Source organism: Rosa chinensis, chromosome 4 (genome assembly GCF_002994745.2).
Source record: "Rosa chinensis cultivar Old Blush chromosome 4, RchiOBHm-V2, whole genome shotgun sequence".
Lineage (NCBI taxonomy): Eukaryota > Viridiplantae > Streptophyta > Magnoliopsida > Rosales > Rosaceae > Rosa > Rosa chinensis.
Genome location: NC_037091.1, coordinates 58,952,749 through 58,975,096, shown reverse-complemented (window position 1 = coordinate 58,975,096; position 22,348 = coordinate 58,952,749). Strand labels below are relative to the sequence as shown.

Here is a 22,348-nt window from a genome sequence, read left to right as displayed (position 1 = left end):
TTGTCATCCACATATAGATATAATAACAAATTTAATGTTATTTGGCAATGTGAGTCCTTTTTCATATCCAAAGCTAATGTTGAACTAATAAGAGCATCTGTAGCAAACTCTCTATTTTAGCTCCTTAGCTATTTTAGATAACATGTTTAATTTTTTATCTAATTTAGTTGTTGCACCAGACTCTTAAGTGGCTCTCCATTATAACTTTTAGCAATCTTGTTCCTAAATATAGAGAGCGAGATGAGACTCTATAGTTTAAAATTTTTCATTTGAGTTATTTTATGTAATCTATAAATAAATTTAAACTATTTAGTCTTCATTTAAAAACTAATATATATTCAAAACTAGCTGAAATAGATAACATTGATATATCATACATTCATTCATATCGTCCCCCAGCCAAACACACCACAAAACCCCTGTAGTGCTTGTGGGACAATATTGCCGAAGGTTAATCAGTGGCTCTGGACATTCTACAGCATGTGTTATATCATGATCCCGTACATGACAGAACTCATAAAGAACAGAATGTCCAATACTGAAACGCACTTGTGCTGATGGACTTCCGGATAGCTTTGAAATTTTGATCTTAGCTAGCTTTAGGATCCCGAAAAGACAAATTATGGAATTTGGAGAGGACATGATTTTGAATCGAGCACGTCTGAGTCTGACAGTAAGTGTGTTATCACTATTATATCCATCTTTGAGTTCAATAGTCATACATATCCGCCTTTTTGGACGAGTCCTATCCCATGTTTGATCATTTTGGCACATTTGTACTGGATCATATTGCATGCGCCTAACAAGCCTGCCGGCCACCACATTTTCTGGTCGGCTAGGTCAAGTACCTTTTTGTTTTCCTTTCATCTTGAAAATATTTTGGGCATCTCTATCCTTCCGAGAATCGTACATAGGCTATAGGTCTCGGTAAATTGCCATACCAGAGAGGTTTGTGTAGTCGAAAATAAATCAGATTCTCGTTTAGAGCTTCCCTTCTTCCTTTTCTATGTCTACTTTGAGCTTCCATACGTACGCTCAGTTAGAAGATAATCTTTTGGAACCTGGTTTGAGAATGTCGAAGCAAGCACACATTTCTAGCGGAGCATGCCTAGAAAAACCTATTTTAACTTTCCCAACCGAGTGATGATGACATTAGCCTTTGCTAATTCGTTCCTCATATTCATCCATATTCTATATAGCTACAACGATGACTGCTTACCTGAAACAATGTGTTCAGACCATTTTTCCTGCCCTGCCTTCGTGACTATATTTGGACCATAACACCCATTTATCATGAATTCATGATGACACAAATCTTCCATTTTTTTTGTCTCTCTACAAAGTCTTGACGTCTATTTAAGCCTAGTGGTGTGTTACTGTGTTCCATCTCTCCGGAAAGGCCATAGGCACTGTTCTGTCATTCCCATATTGTGATAATGGGCTACCACTTTACCATGAGCAATCTATTCATCCCACTTACCCAGTCCTTTCAGCTCATAAAAAGCTTTAAAGAAAACATAATAATAATAAAAGGTAAAAAGTAAAACTCAATCTTCCATTATTCCCAAAACAATCTTCCTTTTTGTAACTATTGATTTGAGTTGTAACATTTCATTTTGGTTTAAATCCGGTTTTTAAGTATTTAAGAAAAGGAGTTAACATGCAGCCGAGAAATCAGTATGAAGACTATTGTTCATTATAGACAATAAACAATCCTATTGACAATCCATATCACCGAAGCTCCAAACTTCAAAAACAGCTAAATGTTGAGAAGATGCAATAAAATTAGAAAATGAAGGAAGCCACGAGAAGAAGGGGTTCTTAGATTTTTCCTATCCCTCTTTTCTGATGGAGGGGGTTGAACCACCGATCTACCTTTGATCAATCCTCAAACTCGTGCATGTGATCTAAGAGGTAGTTTGCAGCCAATTCTTCATTCCTGTTGCAGGCAACGAACACCTCCAATACAAGTGCTCTATCAAAGCCCATTGCTTCAAGCTGGCGTGGAAAAAGAAAAATCATCGTCATCTCCAAAAGTAACAGAAAACAAATAATATGCAAATTCAACAACTCTAATGATTCCCTCACTTTTATTCCAAAAAAAAAATGATTCCCTCACAATCACTACCACAAAGAGTAGATAAGTAGGCCACATGAAAGAAGTTTTAAGTTTTTCAACAGGAATAATTGATGCAACACTAAAATTATTCTGATAAGCCAACCATAACAACAAATTGGATGACTAAAATTACTAGCTCGGATCATTTTCGCTTTCTAAATGATGAACAAAACTGAAAATAGTTTCACATCCCTGAGATTCACTAATGATTACACTTAAGAACTTGTAGTATTTATAGAAAAGTAAGAACTTACACGTTCTATGGCTTCACGCTCCTCGGGAGTGACAGTTATTGCCTGTGGCATTGCTGCATCCAGTTGTCCCAACACATCCCTAACAATTCATAACTGAGCATCATAAAGTCCAATATTGCATACAAACATGTATACCCCCAAAAGATGAAAAGTATATAGAAGCTAAAATAATAAGTTCTCACCCTTCTCCTCCTTCGACAGGTTCATTAATTAGGCGAAGGAAGTCAGCTTGATGTTGTTGAATTAACCTTACAAGCTGAGGATTTTGTTTTCCCAACTCTTGAAGCATAGGCTGTAACCAAAAGAGAAGAATGAGGGATGAAAGAGAAAAAAGGGAAGAAATCACACTCCCACAAGGATGGGAGGCAAACCTGCAATATTTGTGGATTAGCTTGCACCATAGCTCGCAAGGCTTGGAACTGTGGGCTGTCACGCAGAAAATCAAGATTACCTGCACCCGCACCCGCACCTGCACCCGCTCCAGCTCCAGCTCCAGCTCCGGCACCTAGGTTCGGAAGGCCCTGTAGTCACACAAAAAGATAAGTATATCACTGAGAAGTTCGGTCCTCATAATTTATCGAAGCTGCATATCACTAAGTTCTCTCATCATAATTTATCTAAGAAGCTGCATGATAAGGACCTGTGGAAAGAGGTCTAAAGGATTGGCATTAGGTCCTGTTGAAGGAGTGGATGCTGGCTGTGCTGATTGAGGAGGTTGTGCTGGAAGGTTTGCAGCATCGCCACTCACAGGGATACGAGCTACAGGAGCTTCAGGTTGCTCAGGGATACCCTGCAAGAAACATCAAATTGGCATCAAAAGAGACAGAACCAATTCAAGGAGTGGCAGGGAAAACCACAGCCTGTTTCTTGTTGAAAACCAATACTCTTACCAATCTTTTTTTTAAAATACTATTCAAACATCATTACTAACAGAAATGGTCTAGAAAATATACATTTAAAAGAAAGTAATATCTTCACTTACTGAATATAAGTAATCAATTGCTCTAGCTGGGTTGTTGAACGCAGCACGAAGAGCACGTACAACAGTATCCCTGTCCCAGGTTCCTCCACCCATATCCAGAATTTGCTGAATTGTTCCCTCCAAGTTGTTTCCAGCTACTAGATCAGATGCTGCTTGGCCATAGGAATCTAAACTGCTTGAACAAATATGTTGAGTTTAATAATAAAACAAACAAAAAAATTATATGCCACGTTGGTGAGGAAGAGATGTGGGGGAAGACACAGGGAGAATAGTAAGCAGAATACATATAGACTTGTGCTCCGGTTTTAAACTGAAAGCACAATCAGAAGGAATAAATACTCACTCTGTTGTGGCCGAAGAGATGGGAGCTGGCGTGGTAACAGATGCTGGCCTGAGAAATAAAGAATATTACAGACAGTAATTGTCTTGTAACAGTATACAATATAACTGCATGCAAAAGAATGGCATAATAACTCTTAAGACTCACGGTGCTGATGTTGAGACAGGAGCCTGAGGTGTCGTGGATGTTGCAGTTGGAGCAGCTGAAGGTGTACTTGGCTGTGGTTCCTGTGCCAAAATATACACATACATTAAGAAGTATATTCCGTGTCAAATTTAAATATTGTACAAGAGAATACCTTCTCCCCAAAATATTGAACAGTGAAATCACATTAAGTACATTTACACCGTCAAAAAATAATAATGATAATAAATAATAAATATTTCATAACCAGAAGCATCAGATACAGAACGCAATAATTAACCGAGTAAAGAGAAAGTTGAGATTTTAAACTTTTTAAGCTGTTAACTACCATGTTTTGTCAGTTGTCAAAACATCTTTTAAAGAAATCCCTATAACCCTAATAGGAGTGCCTATCTCAACCTACAAATTTAAGTATCAATATCTCAAACTTTAGGTACTGATGCTATGGAATGAGCATGTGCACAATTCTCCGCCTAAGGGATTCTATAATATAAGCACCATTGCAGTAAACGAAAATCCCAGACCGAACATAGAAACAGGAAACAGAATGGTTCAGTAATGCTCCAATACATCCTAATAAATGCAGTTTACCAAGATTGTTCACCTCACTGACTCTGAATAGAAAGGTTCTCTTTCCATAAGACCACACAAATAGGTATCCATTTAAAAAACAAAAAGCAAACCAAAGATTTACACATTCAAAATACACTCTATCTCTACATTATAACAATACGTCAGCCACAGAGAAACTAAAAAGTAACAGAAGTCATCCAATCTATAATTAGAAAAGTAAATTGTGAATTAAAGAAACTCAATTAAGAACTTTGCGTTCATCCAAAAAGATTGGACACATGCTCCTCTTTACCACCCAAATACCAGAAAGAACAAATCAGTGAAAAGAATGACAAAAGAGATGTTGGTCTTACCTTAGTCGTAGTTGCAGTTGACGCACTTGAGCCCTCACTGGATGAGCTCTTACTCTAGCATTTTTAAGAGCACAAAGTCAGTACCAAACTAGTAAGAAGGAATTGAAGCGGTAACAACTTGTCATCATTACAACAGACAGAGAAAACAGATTGAGGAACATTATACATGTATGTGCCTGAGTTGGTGGGGGAAGGAATTTAGACCCCTTAAGAGTTTACATAAATCAGATTTGAAAGAAATGGCAATCAGAATGTCACCAACTTCGAGTAATAAAAGAAAAAATTATTACAATAGAATAAGTACTGGAGGCATAAACTAGACGTTACAGCAACAGTGCATTCACAATAAGACATAAGTTCCACAAAGAAATTTCAAAAGAAAAGACTGACATACTATATGCTTTCTTAGATGCTACATCTGTTTTATCAAGGCACTACATATATAATGCAATCACGCTTACAGTCGCTAGTTTACTTTCCAAGCACACCTATTGTCGCTACTTTATGCAAAAAATCAATCCATCTGACTTTCTAAGATCATCCAGTACCGCCATATTCCTGGATTCATCCCTGCTTCCTAAACCTAAAACTATGTTTAACATCATCTAAAGTACTTGATACAACACACGCACATGCACGTACTTCTTTGAGGAAAAGGTAGTACTTTAGAGTACCGAATGGAAAAGAAAAATACCTTCGTCAACATTATCACAACAAAGCTATTTTCCACAACTTTGTTTTCTTCCAATGTCGTCCCATCCTTAAGTACTTTTCCTTGATGGATTAGCATCTGTTGTGTAGCAGGATATACATCTGAACCTTGAGAAGTTTCTATCGACTTCTTCACATCAGCAACCTAGATAGAGCAGTCGTTCATCATCACAAATATTGTAAATTGAATTAAACAGCCACAAAGTAAAATTTGCACAGCATGAGGCAAAGTAAAATCAAGTATACTGTGGAACTAGCAAATTACGATAAACCAAATTTACGCCAAAACTCAATCAGAAACAGCAATTTCACAACAAAATCGCAATAATCAGATTCTAAATTCACAAATTAGAAGCAAAAACCTAAGTCCTATTAATCCAAAACACTCTACTCAAGCGAATTCGGCACAGTACCTACGGCTCGGGAGCACAATCCATGCTTGAAAGTTATATCCTTATACCCAAACTAAGATTCATACATAACTAAACAGAGCAAAACCCTAGAAAAAATTCCAGTTACGATCATAATGCTTGCTCGTTGCGAATTGCCCCTAATAAATAACCAAAAAAATCAGAAGGATTTAGGCTAACCGAGTCCTGAGGCTTGACTTCGACTTCGAAGTGAGTCCCCTTGAGAGTCTTCACGAAGATCTTCATCTTCTCCGACTTGAATCGCCGCCGTGAAAAAGTCCCGAAGCTTCTGATCTGAAAAAGTTAGAAGAAGCCGAATGCGCAAGTAAAGTGGAGCAGGAGCAATAAAGAAAAAAACACACCCGAATTTTCGGGTTTATATACGAGGGCTACGTGGTGATCACTATACGCGCTGAGGAGATCGTGCGAGACACGCAGACCTAGATGGACGTTGAATTGAGATGGCCCGTGTGAATGGGAGCGTGGGATCGTGATTTTGAGGCGGCGCGTTGGGTGTGTTAGGGATAGGTGAGTATAATGAGCTAGATTTTTGTGTCTGATAAGAACTCTTGGAAATTTTGGCTGTTATATTTATCTCGTGTCAATGGAGGTTTGGATCACACCGCTTGATCCACCGCCGATGTGGGCCCTTTAGAGGCTAATTGTTCTTACAAATTTAGTGACTGGGATTGGGCTTAACTTCTTTTTCGAGCCCATTATAGTGTAACTCTACTCCACATATTTGGACATTTATGTTTTAAGTCCAATCATAGTGTGTAAATTATTTCCAATTTTAGGCCTTAATCCTTAGGGATCAGTTTGTTGGTATTGGACCGCATCATCTACAACCTTTGGGCTTTTATGAAACATGCATTCGGTTTGGAGATTCACTTTTTACTCCACTAACACTGCTTTCTTCTTCTTTTCAGAGAAAAGAACTGCACACTATAATGCCGTCGCAATATTTACATCCGATATAAGTACGTCCGCTGGCCAATTTTTTCATCTTAAAGAAGGATAAAGAAAGAAAGCGTAGGCATACTCCATCGCCTCGTCAACATGCTTTGAGGTTGATGACTTAACTCTGTGGCTCAACTACATATCGATCTTTTTCTATGTACTCTATATCGGTCTCTCTTATGTCTTCCAGTGTCGCTATAACTCTCTCACTCAAATAAGGAACAAAAATGATGGGCACTATTGTTAATGTATGCATCCAACAAATCTCAAAGGTGGTGGAAGAAGCGAGTCAAATGTTTATCGAGTTCCCAATCCTTTGGGCTTTAGGTTGATATATTCTCAATAGGACACTAAAAATATTTTAAATTGGACAATATGTTACTGAAAACTCATGCAACAATTTATAAAATGTCAAACAACTTCATACATTAATCAACTCAACGATTTACCAGTGAGTTATGGCTTGTTGATTTGTTGGAACATCCAACACTACAGAGGTCATGTCAAATCTCATTAGCATCATGATTCATGAGTAGGTGGATTATAGTGTGATTTAAAAACATAATAATAAAAAATTTCAAAATTAAGTTAGAAGTCCAACAAATAATTAAGAATTGCGGTCAAAATGTATTCACATCTTGCCAAAAAAAATTGCGATCCTAGTGGTGTTGATAAAGGTAGATATATAGAGGTTTGAATATCAGAGTTTTTTTTAGAGGAATACTCATATATTCTCACAATTTCATAGTGACCACTAAGATATTACATACACTAGAGTCTAAGCTCCCGAAGCATAAGAAGAGTTGCTTTTGTGTTTTCGGCTTAATCGGGAGACAAAACTCTAACAAATAACATCAATTCTATAACTAGCATCACACTTTATTCAAAACGACCAACATAAAGAACAAAAGTAAATTTATAACAATCACCCACTTAAGAACGCAATTATTGTATGAGACTTCACCACATCTATCTGGGAGCATGCCACGCGCTTGGATGGCTAGATCCCACCCGTGTAAAACACGCTCGATTCCTCAGTTCATCACCGCCTCTTCGCAACAACCCGAACGCGATATAAATTCCTACCCGCGTAGATAAGCCGCATTTCCTCAACCGCCGATTCTCTTAGCCATCGTCCTAAAACATAGGTAAACACACCCGTGTCAAAAACACAGCCTTCAAATCATAGTTGCGACCTGTGCAATAAGATCGTTGGCCCGCCTACGCAACAGGCAAGCACCGAACCTCATGGCTGCTACCACCGCCTACCACGAAGCGCTAGGGTTTGTAAAGAGAAACCCTACCTTCGACCTAGAGTTGTAAACGAGCGAAAATGATAAGAAGTTATTTGAAGTTAAGAAAAATTATTTGGGCATAGGTATGTCTACAGTTACCTAACAAATGACCTAACTCATTCATTTTAAATGTTTTAAAGGTCTCAAATCCGACTCATCAACTGCAAAACTTTAGAAACTAGTAACACTATTTTTCTAAGATAATCTCTTTTTGAATTCTACCATGCCACACGCGTAAACACAACGATATAGAATCATGCTGCATCTTAACATGATACAACGTATTCTTCATGTTCTATCAATATTCTTTGACGTAATTACAGTTTTATCGTGTAAATTTTTCTGGAGTAGTAGATCGAACCAAATTTCCTTGAGTGCAACTTGTTGTTCATGATTCCTAATTTCATATCAGTCTGCTCTACATGTTTCTTGTGACCCCTTTAAAAGATTAAAAAGAATTTACAAATCTGTATCAATGTATCATATTCCATTAGCCGTATAACGTTTCGTTTCATCCTACTCCTCCGCAGGCAGCGTTTCGAAACGCCACGAAAAATCGGAGTAATCAGACGATTCAAAATACACATCTGAGTGCTCGAACAGGCCATCAAACGCCCCGTAACCGCTGTCATCAAAGTGACTACCAGCTCCGCCGTTAAACTCGAACGAATCGTAACTCGGACCCTGGTCATCAAACCGCCACAACTCGCCGATTCCGGACGAGTCAGACGACACTCTGACCAACTCAGACTCTCTGTCGTTCGCCTCCTCGCCGCTAAACCCGCCGGACGGCGGAAGGCCGAGCTCATCATCAGACGCTTCTAGAAGGTGTGCGAGATCCGGATTGGACTCGCCAGAATCTGACGTAAGATCGACCACCGGCACCGTTGCTGCGGCGGTGTCCGGCGCCGGACGAGGCGAAGTTGAGCAAGAATTGGAGATCTCTTCCTCGAAGCTCTTCATGAACGAGTCGAGGTCCTGAGTCGCCGGAACGGGATCGGAATCGTCGAGGAAGTCCAGTAGGTCGTCTCTGAGTCGCTTAACTTCGACCGAGTCGTGCTCCGAGTCGGACTCGTAGTCCCGACCTCGCTTCTTCATATTCGTGTCTTCCATTAAAAATTGAAGAAAATCTGATGAGAGATTTTTCAGGTGAGATTTTTCAGATGATCGTAAAGCAGTGGTGGTGTGGAAAAGCGATGAGAGAAGCGATCGATATATATAGGGGGACAATTTAGAGAGAGAAAGTGGAGAGAGAAAGGGAGAGTGTGGGTGGTGATGGTGACGCGGGCGCGTGGGATCGAATACTTAGGCTATCACGGACGCCTTGCCTTTTTAAAATTTTTCTTTTTTCTCATTTTATCTGTTACTACTTTCCATGGGGTCTGCTTTTTCCAGATTTGTTTTCTATTAATTGGTTTGAATTCCGGGTTCAGGTCCGGGTCAGTTGGGTTTGGCCCACTCGCCCTTAGTCAATCACGGCGTTATTTTCTTTTATTTTTCTGATAAACCTGCTTTTCTTGACTCCTTCGTTGGGCTCGGCTCGGCTTGACTATGATGGTGGGATGGAGTGGATGAAATTCTTGGTAATAGCGAGGGTGTTTTGGGTAATGCGTATTGGGTGTTCTAGAGTGGAATCACTGGATTGAATTGAATGGGTTTTGGATTGGTTTCGGGTTGATTGAGGTGGAATTAATGGGGAGGTGACTGACTTTTTCAATAAAGACCGGTGTGAGAGGAAGGTTGTAGGTAATTGATTACGTAATCTTCTCTGGAAATTGGACGGCTTTATTGGGTTGTTAATGGTTTGAGTGAATGACACCGATGGCTACTTGAACTAAGCAATTGCATATAACATACCAAATTTCTTTTATAATTGGAGAGTTATAAGACGTTACACTAAACAAATATCTTGAAAAAATGAATACTAGAGTTTAAGATCTTAAATATTGAGACGTCAATTCATTAAAAAAAAAAAATTACACTTAATAGCGTCTTAATTATCAGCACGTGACGAAAAAATTATTATTTAAATTATATTATCACTTCTTTTTTTTTTTTTAAATCAAGCCCACGGGGCAAAATAATATATTCATCACAAGCCAGAATATGCCGTTACATACTCTTCCGCTGTCATTTAAGGACGTAAACAAACAAGAAGGTAGTTGTAGTACTCACAGTAGTACATAGAAATAGACATGCTCATTATACATTTCAGATCGTAGAGATAGCGGAGATTCTCCTTTGGTACTACGCCGGAGGCCTTAGAGATCTAGGTTCCTAATACAAGGAAATTATTGAATTTAGATAAAATTAAAAACATAGAGTTGGACCAATAGCCTAAACCCTAGCCCAAATTGAAATTCAACTGGACTAGGGTAACTCAAAGCCCAAATAGAGAACAGCCACCAAAAAGGTCCACCAAGGCCCATCAGACCAGTCCGGTCCAAGTCCACCTACCCAACCTCCCTGTCGTACGAACCTGCCACGACAAGTTTATCTCCGTCTGTTGCACTCTGCCGCAACCTGCCTCCCATGATCCGCGCCCCACGATCGCACCGTCAACTCCTCAAAACTGCACAGCACAGGCTATGCCGCCACAATCACGCCACCTAACCTCGATCCAACCACCCCACACTATCACCGCCACGACCTGCACAGCCCCTATCTGCTCCGCCGCTATCCCACAGCTGAGACCCAAACCCCAAGAGCCACGCCGCTTCAAACCACGCCAAAACGAAGAAAAACCAAAAAACCTCGATCCAGGACCACGTGCCACCCACCTCCCTCAAGCCTGACTCGTGGCACTGTCATCTGGGTTCGATCACCGGATCAATTAGCACAACCACCACCATCCATCCTCCCAGCCAGAACAATCCGACACGCCCAAGCAACACCTCATTCGATGGCCCTCCATGAGCAATAGCAATCCAAAACCCGTTCGGCCGCCGACCTCACGACGACGGTGAGGCCTAGAGACCCGCCCGTGTGTCTGAGCGCCACCGGACGAGGACGATTTTGCAGAGCAGAGACCGACCTTTAGGATCTTCTTGAAATTGCCGTTTGAAAATCCTTTTATTAAATAATATTATCACATTTGAAATGATAATACCGTATAATATAATGATATGCCTATAAAGAAGAATAATTGATATGACATCATAACCTGCCTTACATTGACTCTTATAAACTGTTGTGATTTTCCAAAAATAGGGGAATGATATTTTGCAACACATACTGTATTTTAAAGACATAAGTCGCACGCGAGAACGCGGCCTTCGGCATGTGCGTGTGCGTGCATGAAGGCTAGTGTAATATAATGATATGACTATAAAAAGAACAATTGATATGACATCTGAAGCGATATATCTCATCTGACTAAAAAAAAAAAAACAGTGGTATATCTCATATCTTTTATTTTGTTAATTGTAAAACAAACTAACGCGGAACCTCGATTTTAACCGAATATTTTGATCTTAACTAAATATTTTTGTCCTCTTTCAATTTTTCAAAAATACAATCATTAGATATGTCATAACTCATATGTAACACATTTACGTTGGACTATCGAGAACTTCAGAATAATCTGTTAGAAATTTCAACCAGTGCGTGTAACACAAAAGTCTAAAGAGGACGCCATTCTCGAATCAACGACATTTCAAGAGGGGATTGAGCACCCGCTGGTTGTTCTGTTCCAACTCAAAGAAAAATTGGGTGGGCGACAGCCCGATCCACATTTTCCTCTCTCCTCCGGTTTGGCGCACAGGCCAGCCAAATTCCCTTTTGGCGCGCCGACCGCAAATCGATGAAGCGAGGAGGATACGTGTCAGAGGCAGATGATCGACACGTCAAAGTTAAACGTATGCGTAGGCCAGCCGCTGTTTTGATAAAGCCGACGGTCGTTGATTAGATTTTGGGTTTGCTCCAAGTTGCCGACTTGCCCGTTTGGCCTTGGCTTTCAAGTTTCCACGTGGCCGTACCTTTTTTTCAATTTATTATCTACCCGCCTTTAGGCGCCAGATTTCGCATCTGTTTTTTCAATAATGGCAATGTGAGAGGGAGAGAAAAGAGAGATCTAGAAGGAAATTATTAATGGACTGGGCTAGAGTGGGTCCACCTGTAACAATTAATGGTAGGTATTTAAAAGCATTCACATGATGCAGGGTGGGTGTACGTTATTTATGTCGTGGTATTCACTTTTCACGAGGAGTTTAGTGTTATGGTAATGGACACAACTATACGGCTGCACCATGGCCTGTACCATACGGCCATCTTTTGAAAACAATAAGTTTAGATTATAATAATAATACATGAATTTTTATGGTACAAATTATATCTAAGAGCATCTCTAACAGACTTGCTAAATTATTATTTTTAAAATAAAAATCAACTCCAACAGACTAGTCATAGTCAAGTTAAATTTAGCTTTTGCTAAAATGACTAGTTATATTTAGCTAGAGAATCTTACATAGTTAAAGTAAAAGTTATATTTCTCTCTTATCTTTTGTCCACTTGTCAGTTTACGATTCGATAAAATTTAGTATATTATTTACAAATAGCTACTATTGCTGGAGCAACATTGTTAAATTAATAGATATATTTCACATATTTAGCTAAATTTAACTAAAAAGTAATTCCTACCGTTAGAGATGTTTTAATAATATCTAATCACATATTCACATTAAAGTATATATGGTTTGATACAAGTATAAAGTTGTTCTTCTAAAATAGTTTATATGGAGTCGATCTAACTCTAAACCAAACTAATCTACATGATAAATTGATTTATTAATTTCTAATAATAAAAATCTTTAATATATTATACCAATCAATAAATAGCAATCCACCTAATACCCATAAAACCAAACACTTATTAAATGTATTAAATGACATAAAACTTATAATATATTGGTAAAATTCATGCACACATCAGATTACTAATTATTTGACATTCATCTGATTTACATTGAGCTTAGCTTAAGCTCGAGTCTTCTTAGCTAGCCTCTCTTCTTGACTTCTAATCTCATTTGTTTGTTTCACATTCAAAGGTTATTTAATCACCCAGGTCAGCAGCTGAGTCTTATATTACCCAAAAGTGGGGTTTTCAATACAAACGAAGTGTGTTTCTCTTCCATCTCTTCCGATCTGCCTCCTTCCCTTGTCATTCTTTTGGGTCTAAATGCCAACTTCTAAACCTGTTATCAATACCAAGGGCTTCAAATATGATTATTTTCTTTTCTTTAGGTTTGTTAATATGGACAAATTGATGGAATTTGACAAAATCCATAAAAGCAAGAATCTTTAATGAGCCGTCGTTGGATTTCCAGGTTGAATCAGAAAAATAGAGCTTGGTGATAGATGTTGGAATCAAAAGGTAGTTAAGGATTTGTACAGTGAGGTGGGTCAGAATCTAAGGGAATCCTAGGCTCTCTTGGCCTCGATGCCTAGAATCACAAAATTAAATGTTGAAATTTAAATCCCAAATCAAAACGGGTGATATTACTAATATTGATACCATTTTGATCATATTGTATCGATTTATATATCACTTTATGATCAAGTAAATTTTGCTTTGGTGAAACCGCACTGCAATTGTTGAATCTTTCTGGCTCGCCAATAAAATAGAAGTCTCTTACTGCAATAAGATTTTCATCAGATTTTACATATACAGAAAACTAGTGAACCAGAGAAAATTTCAATTATCCAGCCAAGCTTTCAGATTTGTTGAGGGAGGAGAAGAGGAGGAGGCACACTGACGAAAGGAAACGAGAAAACAAACGTCTGTTTGTATTGAAAATCAAACTTTTAGGTAATCTGAGAAACAGCTGCTGACGTGGATGATTAAATAACTCTTGGATTTGAAACAAACTGGTGAGATTAGAAGTTAAGGACAACTAAGGAGAGAGGCTGGTCAAAGAGATGATCCTGATCCCTCATTTTTACACTAGAGTCCATCAAAATTGAGCTCATGCTTAAGTTAAAAGTTCAAATCAAGCTAATTTGAACTTGATCGAAAAATAAAATAATTTTGTAAATCACTTGATCTGAATTAAAAACAAAAAAATTTGAGATTTTTCATCTCTGTATTCACTTTAATTAATGTGATTCACATCTTTTTCGTGATTATTTTATACAGTGAATAATTAATCTCAAAGCTAGAATCGTACATATTTAAATTACAAATAATTATAATAATTTTGATACATGAGAGTTCATGAAACTTTTATTTTGCAGATCTTTAACATAATCATTTGGTGTGACCGTGTGATAAAGTTATTCGAGCGGCCTAATATGATACTCTCATGTCTAGCGTTCAAATCTCAACTCTCATTACATCAGCGTGTGCCTGCAGTTGGACATTAGTCTAACTCTGCAGTTTTTAACCATTGAAAATTATGTTTCAGAAAAGTAGAAGCGTGCATTGCAGTCTCAGACCACCCAGCTCTTGATAATCGATACCATTATCCTGTCGTCAAGGACAAGCAGCACGCCTTCACAGTACTACTCGCAAATCTCATCATCTATCCTTTCTTTTTGGACTAATCTGTCAGCCACCTCCCCCGGTATCAGCAATGGAATCCAATACACTTTATAAATTGCCCTAGTTTTTTACTTTTTTATATTCTCATTCATGTTTTCCAGAATCTCACGTTTGATTTATTTGACCAAAGAAAACAAAAAGAGCTGGATTGATTTCGGGTTTCCAGCATCTTGTTTTGACGTGTTTGATAAGATTCAAACTGTACAGGTCAAAATGCATTACAAATAATAAACATTATTTATGTTTTTAACGTTAAAAAAGGCCATTAGTTTTGCTGGATTTGAACAACAATACAAACGTTGTGCGCTTCATTATTGTAATAAGAGTCAGATAAAGACACTAATTAATCACCCAAAAAAATGGCCTGCGAGCGACCTTTGGTTTTGTTGCTGTCCAATGTTGTTTTGAGCACGTCGTGATAAAAACATTATGCCTGATTACGTACACTCCAACACTAATGGAAAACAAAATTCAGAAAAAAATAAAATAAAAGGCCGGCTTTTGTGTGCTAATGGCCGGAGCATGTGGTTTCCATAAACGACTTTGTACGAGCATATTCGGCTTTTGACCGACCAAATAAGAGTACTAGAGGAGACTTGTGTTATCTTTTTATTTTGGTACTAGAGGAGACTTGTGTTATCTAGATACTCAATTCTGATCTTTTTGATTAATTTACCACCAAGCATTTGATAATCACAAATGACAGGTGTAAGTTTTCAATACACAAATCTTTTTACAATGCTAGAATAAGCAATTTTTTCGGTATCACATAAAATCACCTGATGTGGTAATTGAATTAATATGAAATCCAACAAATCATAAAATTTCATTAAATGATGTGATTATATCATATTAGTTGTCATATAAGGTGGTTTGTAGGTAGTACTTCAAAGTGATTGCCTAACATCACTCTTTCCACGAACTATATGTTCGTACAAAACTACAAATTAGAGTTGACGCACATAACAAATGAAAGAAAATATTTGAAAAACAACATTAACTCTTACATTTATATGTCAAACTTTACTTGATGAACCAAAAAGAATAACCATCGTACAATCAAATTTTTTTTTTTTAAAGGGGGCTGGTGCAGCTGCCCTCAAGCCTTAATTAATGAAACTGCAGAATACAAGGGGCGGACGTAGAGCCTGAACCCTGATTACAATAAGCATAAGCATAAAGAGAACATCCTGAAATAATATCAGGAGTCTCCACTAAGTTTATGTATTCTGACAAGCGCCAATTAGCAAAGAGTGTCTAACTAGCTACTCTATTTGCTTTAATAAAGCGGTGACATAATGGAAAGATTACTTTATAATGAAGAAGCATCATTACAAATATCCCAGCTTTCCTACTATGTTGCCGCACGGAAATAAATTCGGCGACACTCCATTTCATCCTGTTCCTAGGAGGTTGCGTCCATTTAATGTAAACAGCTCGCCGCCTCGCTAGGCCAGACAAGGCACACTGAATGTGCATGCTGGGACCAAGCCCACGTCGCCCTACCAATAAGTAATAGGGATTTATTGCTGGCATAAAGCCACAATTAACTGAATATAAATAACAATAAAATATAAAGAAAAATAAATTTAGAGCCCAAGAACAAGCCCAGGCCCAATAACCCTTAGGCCCAGCAAGGAACAAACAGGGTTCCAGCCCAATCCACCGACACCACAGCCCCACTAACGCCGCCACCACCACAGCGTCACCATCACCGTGCCTCTACTTTGTCTCGTTCTCCGTCTAGAGCCTAGCCACCTTAACAGTCAGATCGCCAACCGATCTGAACCCACGCAGCCAAAACACCAATGAAGAGGACGAGACCCCATAACCACAGATCTACGCCGTATCTGCAACAACGCTAAACCTCCATCGCATCCCTCCAAACTGCATGTCCCCATCTAGCCCTTGCCAAGCGCTGTTGCCTAACCGGCCATCCAACCCACTCAACCTAAGATCCGATCGGATCCGATCGGGATCAAGTGGTTCAACAGCGGCCCAATCTCGGCCACCACCATCCTCGCCATCTGAGAGAAGCATCACCACGAAGGCCAGAGCCCATCCGGCTGCACGCAAGGACTAAAATATCGAGTTTCGAGGAAATATCGATGGTCCCGAAAACGGAAATTTCAACGGAAATATCGAGGATATATCGATTTCGATAAAAAATAAAGAAAAATGATGGAAATTTTAAGTGAAACTTTTGGATATGTTTGTTTTATCAGTTGTCTACTATATATGAAAAGAAAACCTTGAATAAACATTGTTATATACACTACACCAAAAATGGTCTTTTACTGCCCACAATGTGTGCCGTAAAAGGGTATTTACGGCGCACAAAAGCAGGCTATAAATGCCGGAGCCGTAAAAGACGTACCACATTTACGGCACACTAAAATGCGCCGTTAAAGTGCACCCAAGAACGCCGTCAAAGTGATATCGGAAATGTCACTCATGTTATTTACGGCACATGTTGCACGCCGTAAAAGACTTTCTATTTAAGGCGTATAATGTGTGCCGTAAAAGAGTGATTGAGTTCCTATTTAAGGCGCAGCTTGCACGCCGTAAATAAGGTTTTTTTTAATAAAAAAAAAATTATATTTTTACCAATTTGACATTTGTATCACCATATCCATATGACAAATTAGATGTAAGAGAAACATTTCAATCAGATTATATTTATAAGTAATTTAATTTACAAAATGACAATTAAAAATGTATAAGTAGCAGTAGTCATTACATCAATCAAGTAGAGTATGTTATCACGAACTGTCCCACTTTGAAGTGATCGACAATTGCAAACCTGAGATAGTTGGGCTTCTACTTCCAAAGATGCAGCTCCCCTTTTAATCTCTTCATCCAGCTTCTTGAAATGTCCATGCATAGAATAGTAACTGCAACATGCATTGAGAAGTGAGTGTTTCGTTCTTTCACAAGTGCAAAACAGAAGAAATGATAGACATTGCAGAAGCAAATCCAGAAAGACTAAAAGCCAATTAAAATGCATATCTACACAATACACATACTGATATAGATTTTTTTTTTTTTTAATCAATTCAAAGTTCTTGTTCTGCACAAATCAAATGGTTTAGTTTGGGCTTGCCTAGAGAATAAAGTAAGAAAACTATTAATGTGAGGTCTAGTCCTCCACTACGACCACAAAACCAACATGTATAACCTTCATCATCACCAGAAAGCAAATCAAAAGTATAAATCAAACATACCTCTCAATCCATTATGTGTACTGCACCAGCAATCCAAACACATAAGCAAAGCCAAAACAGAGCATCAACTTACTGAAAGCCAAACTAAATCCTAAAAAACTTCATGTCTAATACAACTTATAAATTTTGGGACTTGCTTAAGCCTCTCAAGGTATATAGTGAAAATTTCTGCTTTAATTAAATAAATGATTTACTGTCACAATGCACATACATTTTAACAAATGCAACTACCCTACACAGATTTTGCAGACACACACAAACACATCGAATCACACAACCCAACTTGATTTAGTAAATAAAAGTTTAGTCCTTTAACTCTTCTTATTATATTACATACCAGCTAGCTGTTATTTCCCAAATAATGGTATTTTCTTCAATTCTGAGATAAAAAGCAACACTGAATTATAAGTATTGAAGATGGATTTTACCTAACAAAGCAGCAAACTTCAGAACACCAATGCCACGGAACATGACTCTGCAGTGTTCATAAATAATATCAAATGCAGAACCAGGGTTCTTCATTTGGAGATCTGGGCTTCAGTAAAACTTGTGATCTTTAACTCTGTGGTGTGGAAAACTGGAATATAAATTTGAGGTGGGCAATCTGTCCGGATTAAGTAAATGCAATTACACAAAAGAAACAGTATGGCTTAAAGTGAGAATTGTTCAACGCAGCACGAGCCAATATCCAAATATTTTTATGGTTTTAGTTTTATGTGTTTAAGATCACCCGTGAGAATAGAAAATAGCTTGATTTAAACAACACAAAAATGCATAGTAATTCAACCTCATAAATTCTCTTAAACTCCATGTATGCCAAACTGATCCTTAGGAATGAAAGTGCAATAAGCTTACGAGCTTTAGAACTTGTAGAAATCTGTTTCTGGATCCCCCTGCAAGAGAAAATAAATAATTTAAACCAAAAAAAAAAAAAGGAGAGAGAGAGAAGATCTCGGGGTGGATAATAGTGCAACACTTAAAGATCTGGATAAACAAACCCAAGCAGGGTTCATCACTTATTGCTACTATTACAGTATAAAGTTTCAGAATTGAAAACCAGTCATACAAGTGAGAAACAGATCAATAATACAAAAAAATAAATGAAAAGTTAGGTATGTCATTCAGAATCTAGATAAGCTAGATACTGTTACTTAATATTCCAAAGGACTTAACTAAATGCAATAGAAATCCTTTTCATCAATAAAAAGCACAGCTGTAGTAGCACCAAAAGGAAGAGGGAGGAAAAAAAAAAAAAAAAGCATACCTGTAAAGTGTCTCGTACACTAAAGGAACTGAAACGACATAATTTGGACCTTGAACTAATCGTACCTTACAGTAGGAAAATCTTACCTTGAACTTGATAAGTTCATCCAAAAGATTTTTGTTCCATACAAATCGATGATTCCGGATTGAGTAACTTGTCCGCTCTCCATTACCTGGAAATGAAATTATACATGGAAAATGTTCATTTGTCTTTTATTTTTCTAACAAAATATTCATGTGATTTCATAAATAATACAAGTCAAGTCTTCATTAATCTCTAACAAAAGCCAAAGCATACCAGAATTTTGTCAACTTCTGACAGAAATTCTACTTGATGAGTCACAAGAATCATAGTCTTCTTTGCTAGAGCATCCATGACACAATCCTGCATAAGCCATTCATATTATGTGACCTGTTTTACAATAAGACTATGCCTCAAAATATCGCTGACTACATCTTTCTTACATGAAACAGAATTGCTGCAGTGTGTGCATCTACTGCACTGAATGGGTCATCTAGGAGGTAGATATCAGCATCACTACAGACAGCTCGAGCCAGCTAAATCCTTTGCTTTTGCCCTCCACTCATGTTAATTCCCCTCTGGCCTATTTCAGTAAGATCACCATGATCAAAACTATTTATGTCCTTACCAAAGCACAAGCTTTTATGATCTTCTCATATTTGTTCTTGTCCATTGGCTTCCCATAGAGTATGTTATCACGAACTATCCCACTTTGTATCCAAGAAGTTTGAGAAACATAGGCTATGGATCCAAATACATCGACCTGTAAGCATAAAACAAGTAAGCAAATGAAACCACAAACACAAACCTAGTGCATGGCAAATAAAATTTATCATCTGTTTTTAGACTTACAGCTCCTGAAATTTTGGGCATCTCTCCAAGTATAGCAAATAAAAGTGATGATTTTCCAGCTCCAACTGGTCCACAAACTGCAATTTTCTGCTCACATTTTGCTTCTAGGTTCACTTCTTTCAGAGTTTGAATTGCTGATTCAGGATACCAACTGAAAATGCCTTTTTGTATTCTCAAGCTCTCATCTGAATTTGGTGATGGGAGCTTCCTTATCTCATCATCTTTCAACTCATCATCAAGCAAAAAAGCATTTAGCCGATCAAATGAGACCTTGACTTGGATCATTACTGAAAGAGCCTCTGGTATCATTCTCACAGGTTCTCCCATGCTCCTTAGTGAAGCTAAAACTGTGAATATAGTACTTGCATTCAGAGGGACACTTTTGAAAAGGATACACCCTAGAAAAACAACAGAAGAGATAATGGTTGGTGACATCCAGTAGAGTAAAGTTCCATAAGCCTTCCTAGATTGTCCCTCAGACAACCATTTGAATTCTCTTTCTCGAAGGGAATTGACCGAGTTTTTGAATTTCTCTTCCCAGGATTGTAACTTAATGATCTTCATACTGTTTAGGATCTCAGAAGTGGCTCTAAGCCTCTCATCTTGTGCCATCAAGAACTGGGACTGACACTTCTGAAGTGCCTTTGCAAAAGGCACATTTAGAAGACCACAAATGAGGAGAGAAATTAAACCAAAAATTTAGACTGACAATCAAATTTGACAATCAAAACAGCACAACAAGAATAAAAATCCATGATTCAACTTACAAAAAACAAATAATAAGGACGAGCATGACAACAAATCTGACGGAGCTAGTGGATTAACCAAAAATGGAGATCAAATATGAGTCAGTTCCAACTTTGTAATGGGTCTATGGCAGAACGAAAACCCAGAAATAGATTCAGATTCTAAGAAAAAGTCACATACCCAAAAGCCTCTCTTTTGAAATTGGTGATATTGCTAAGTGCAGCTCGATAATTGAGCCCCATCTCCTTCACAAACTTAGCGGCCCCAATATTGGATCTTTACAAAAGATCTAATCATAACTGGATATGAAATTAAGAAGAATAAACGACAACGATGATAACTGAGCAAGATTAAGTCAAAACAAACCGACGAAAACAAGATTGAAGAAAAGAGTAACAGCAGAGATGGACCTGGAGGGAAAGGAGGAAGCTCCGGCTGAGAGATGTGTGAAGGAAGAAGGTAGAGAAAACGAAGAGCTTAACCCAGTCCTTGGAGGTCTCCTTGGCGGTCTCGAATTGTCGATGACGAAGAGAAAACTGAGAGGCCAGTGAAGAAAGAGAGAGCGAAAGGAAGAGAGAGAAACTGAAATGAGATAGGGTCGTGGACTGGAAGTGAGGCAGTGAGAAACGAGGGCTCGAGCCTCGAGGCTGTGTTATGAAATGAAAAAAATAAAAATGAAAAGTGTAGAGGGAAAAGATGGAGGGAAATAAAAACTTTAGTGAAAATTTTTGGCCTTTTACTTTTACGGCACACATCAATGCATGCCATAAAAGACTAAATGAACAATGACATTAACGGCATGCATTACATGCACGCCGTAAAAGACTATATCAGAAAGGGTATTAACGGCCTGCGTGAAAATGCGCCGTAAATGTGTGTCTATTACGGCACGCATTAGATGCACGCCGTAAAAGACCATATCAGAAAGGGTATTAACGGCCTGAGTGAAAATGCGCCGTAAATGTGTGCCTATTAAGGCACGCATTAATGCACGCCGTAAAATGTGCGCGGTAAAAGAGTCATTTTCTTGTAGTGATAGTATTTTGTAACAATTTAAGATGAAACAGTAAATGCTGAATAACAATAAGAACTAAATGGTTAATAATATTAACTTATTACTTACCATAATTATAGAGTGAAGAAGTAGTAAAAGAAAGAAGAAAGAAGAAAGAAACTTTGTTCTTTCGGTGCAAGGAATGAGTGGAACCCTAAACCCTATTTATACAAGTTCAAAATTGAAATGTTGTTGTAAATTTTTTGAAAATTTGGTAAATAAAATTCAAAATGTAAAGATTGTTCTATGTTAGTTATTGATTGGACATGTACCTAAGTTTTCAGATTCATAAGCTAAATGAATATATATTAGAATGGTGCAAAGATAACATGAGTGTATGTGCAGCAGAGTTGGCCAAGGCTCTCAAAGGGCAATGGAGTGACCAAAGTTCGAGCCTTGGTGACCTTGTGGAGAATGAGTGGTAGAGTGGGAACTGGGAAGAGACAGGAGGTTCCCAAAAAAAAACCCAAAATTTAGCAAAATATCACCAAAATAGCGATATTTCCG

General features: G+C 38.0%; 2 protein-coding genes and 1 non-coding gene across 6 annotated transcripts; all 3 read right to left on the bottom strand.

Moving 5' to 3' along the window:
* Positions 1–1,614: 1,614 nt before the first annotated feature.
* Positions 1,615–6,244, bottom strand: LOC112200731 (ubiquitin receptor RAD23d). 2 transcript variants are annotated; one of them, XM_040519202.1, is made up of 11 exons: positions 6,067–6,244; positions 5,460–5,621; positions 4,766–4,819; positions 3,843–3,922; positions 3,699–3,746; positions 3,356–3,527; positions 3,014–3,163; positions 2,745–2,894; positions 2,556–2,665; positions 2,374–2,466; positions 1,615–1,998 (listed from the first exon to the last, which is right to left on the bottom strand). In XM_040519202.1, exons 1-10 carry the CDS (start codon positions 6,130–6,132, stop codon positions 2,409–2,411), a joined length of 1,050 nt encoding a protein of 349 aa, XP_040375136.1. In that variant the 5' UTR covers positions 6,133–6,244; the 3' UTR covers positions 1,615–1,998; positions 2,374–2,408. The 2 variants fall into 2 exon arrangements, with proteins under 2 accessions (XP_040375136.1, XP_024197505.1); XM_024341737.2 differs by having other exon boundaries at positions 2,374–2,452; positions 6,067–6,243.
* Positions 6,245–8,390: 2,146 nt separating this feature from the next.
* LOC112200390 lies at positions 8,391–9,340 on the bottom strand. Its single transcript, XM_024341422.2, has one exon. The coding sequence runs from the start codon at positions 9,252–9,254 to the stop codon at positions 8,658–8,660; it is 597 nt and encodes a 198-aa protein (XP_024197190.1). The 5' UTR covers positions 9,255–9,340; the 3' UTR covers positions 8,391–8,657.
* Positions 9,341–17,382: 8,042 nt separating this feature from the next.
* On the bottom strand, positions 17,383–21,391 carry LOC112199991. Of its 3 annotated transcripts, none has more exons than XR_005810078.1 (9): positions 21,198–21,391; positions 20,968–21,086; positions 20,041–20,673; positions 19,632–19,951; positions 19,465–19,551; positions 19,168–19,339; positions 18,691–18,796; positions 18,332–18,507; positions 17,383–17,573 (listed from the first exon to the last, which is right to left on the bottom strand). It is a non-coding gene; the product is annotated as an uncharacterized LOC112199991 (transcript). The 3 variants fall into 3 exon arrangements; XR_005810076.1 differs by having other exon boundaries at positions 20,041–20,682; positions 21,198–21,390; XR_005810077.1 differs by having other exon boundaries at positions 18,332–18,378; positions 20,041–20,682; positions 21,198–21,387.
* Positions 21,392–22,348: the final 957 nt, after the last annotated feature.

What these genes read in the sequence shown, in the direction of transcription:
- LOC112200731 (XM_024341737.2), bottom strand. Translation starts at nt 6,132, where the DNA reads ATGAAGATCTTCGTGAAGACTCTCAAGGGGACTCACTTCGAAGTCGAA. An exon ending in CAATTGATTACTTATATTCA is followed by an intron (nt 3,164 to 3,355) that starts GTAAGTGAAGAT and finishes TGTTTCTTGCAG; the next exon opens with GGTATCCCTGAGCAACCTGA. An exon ending in CTTTAGACCTCTTTCCACAG is followed by an intron (nt 2,895 to 3,013) that starts GTCCTTATCATG and finishes GTGTGACTACAG; the next exon opens with GGCCTTCCGAACCTAGGTGC.
- LOC112200390 (XM_024341422.2), bottom strand. Translation starts at nt 9,254, where the DNA reads ATGGAAGACACGAATATGAAGAAGCGAGGTCGGGACTACGAGTCCGAC.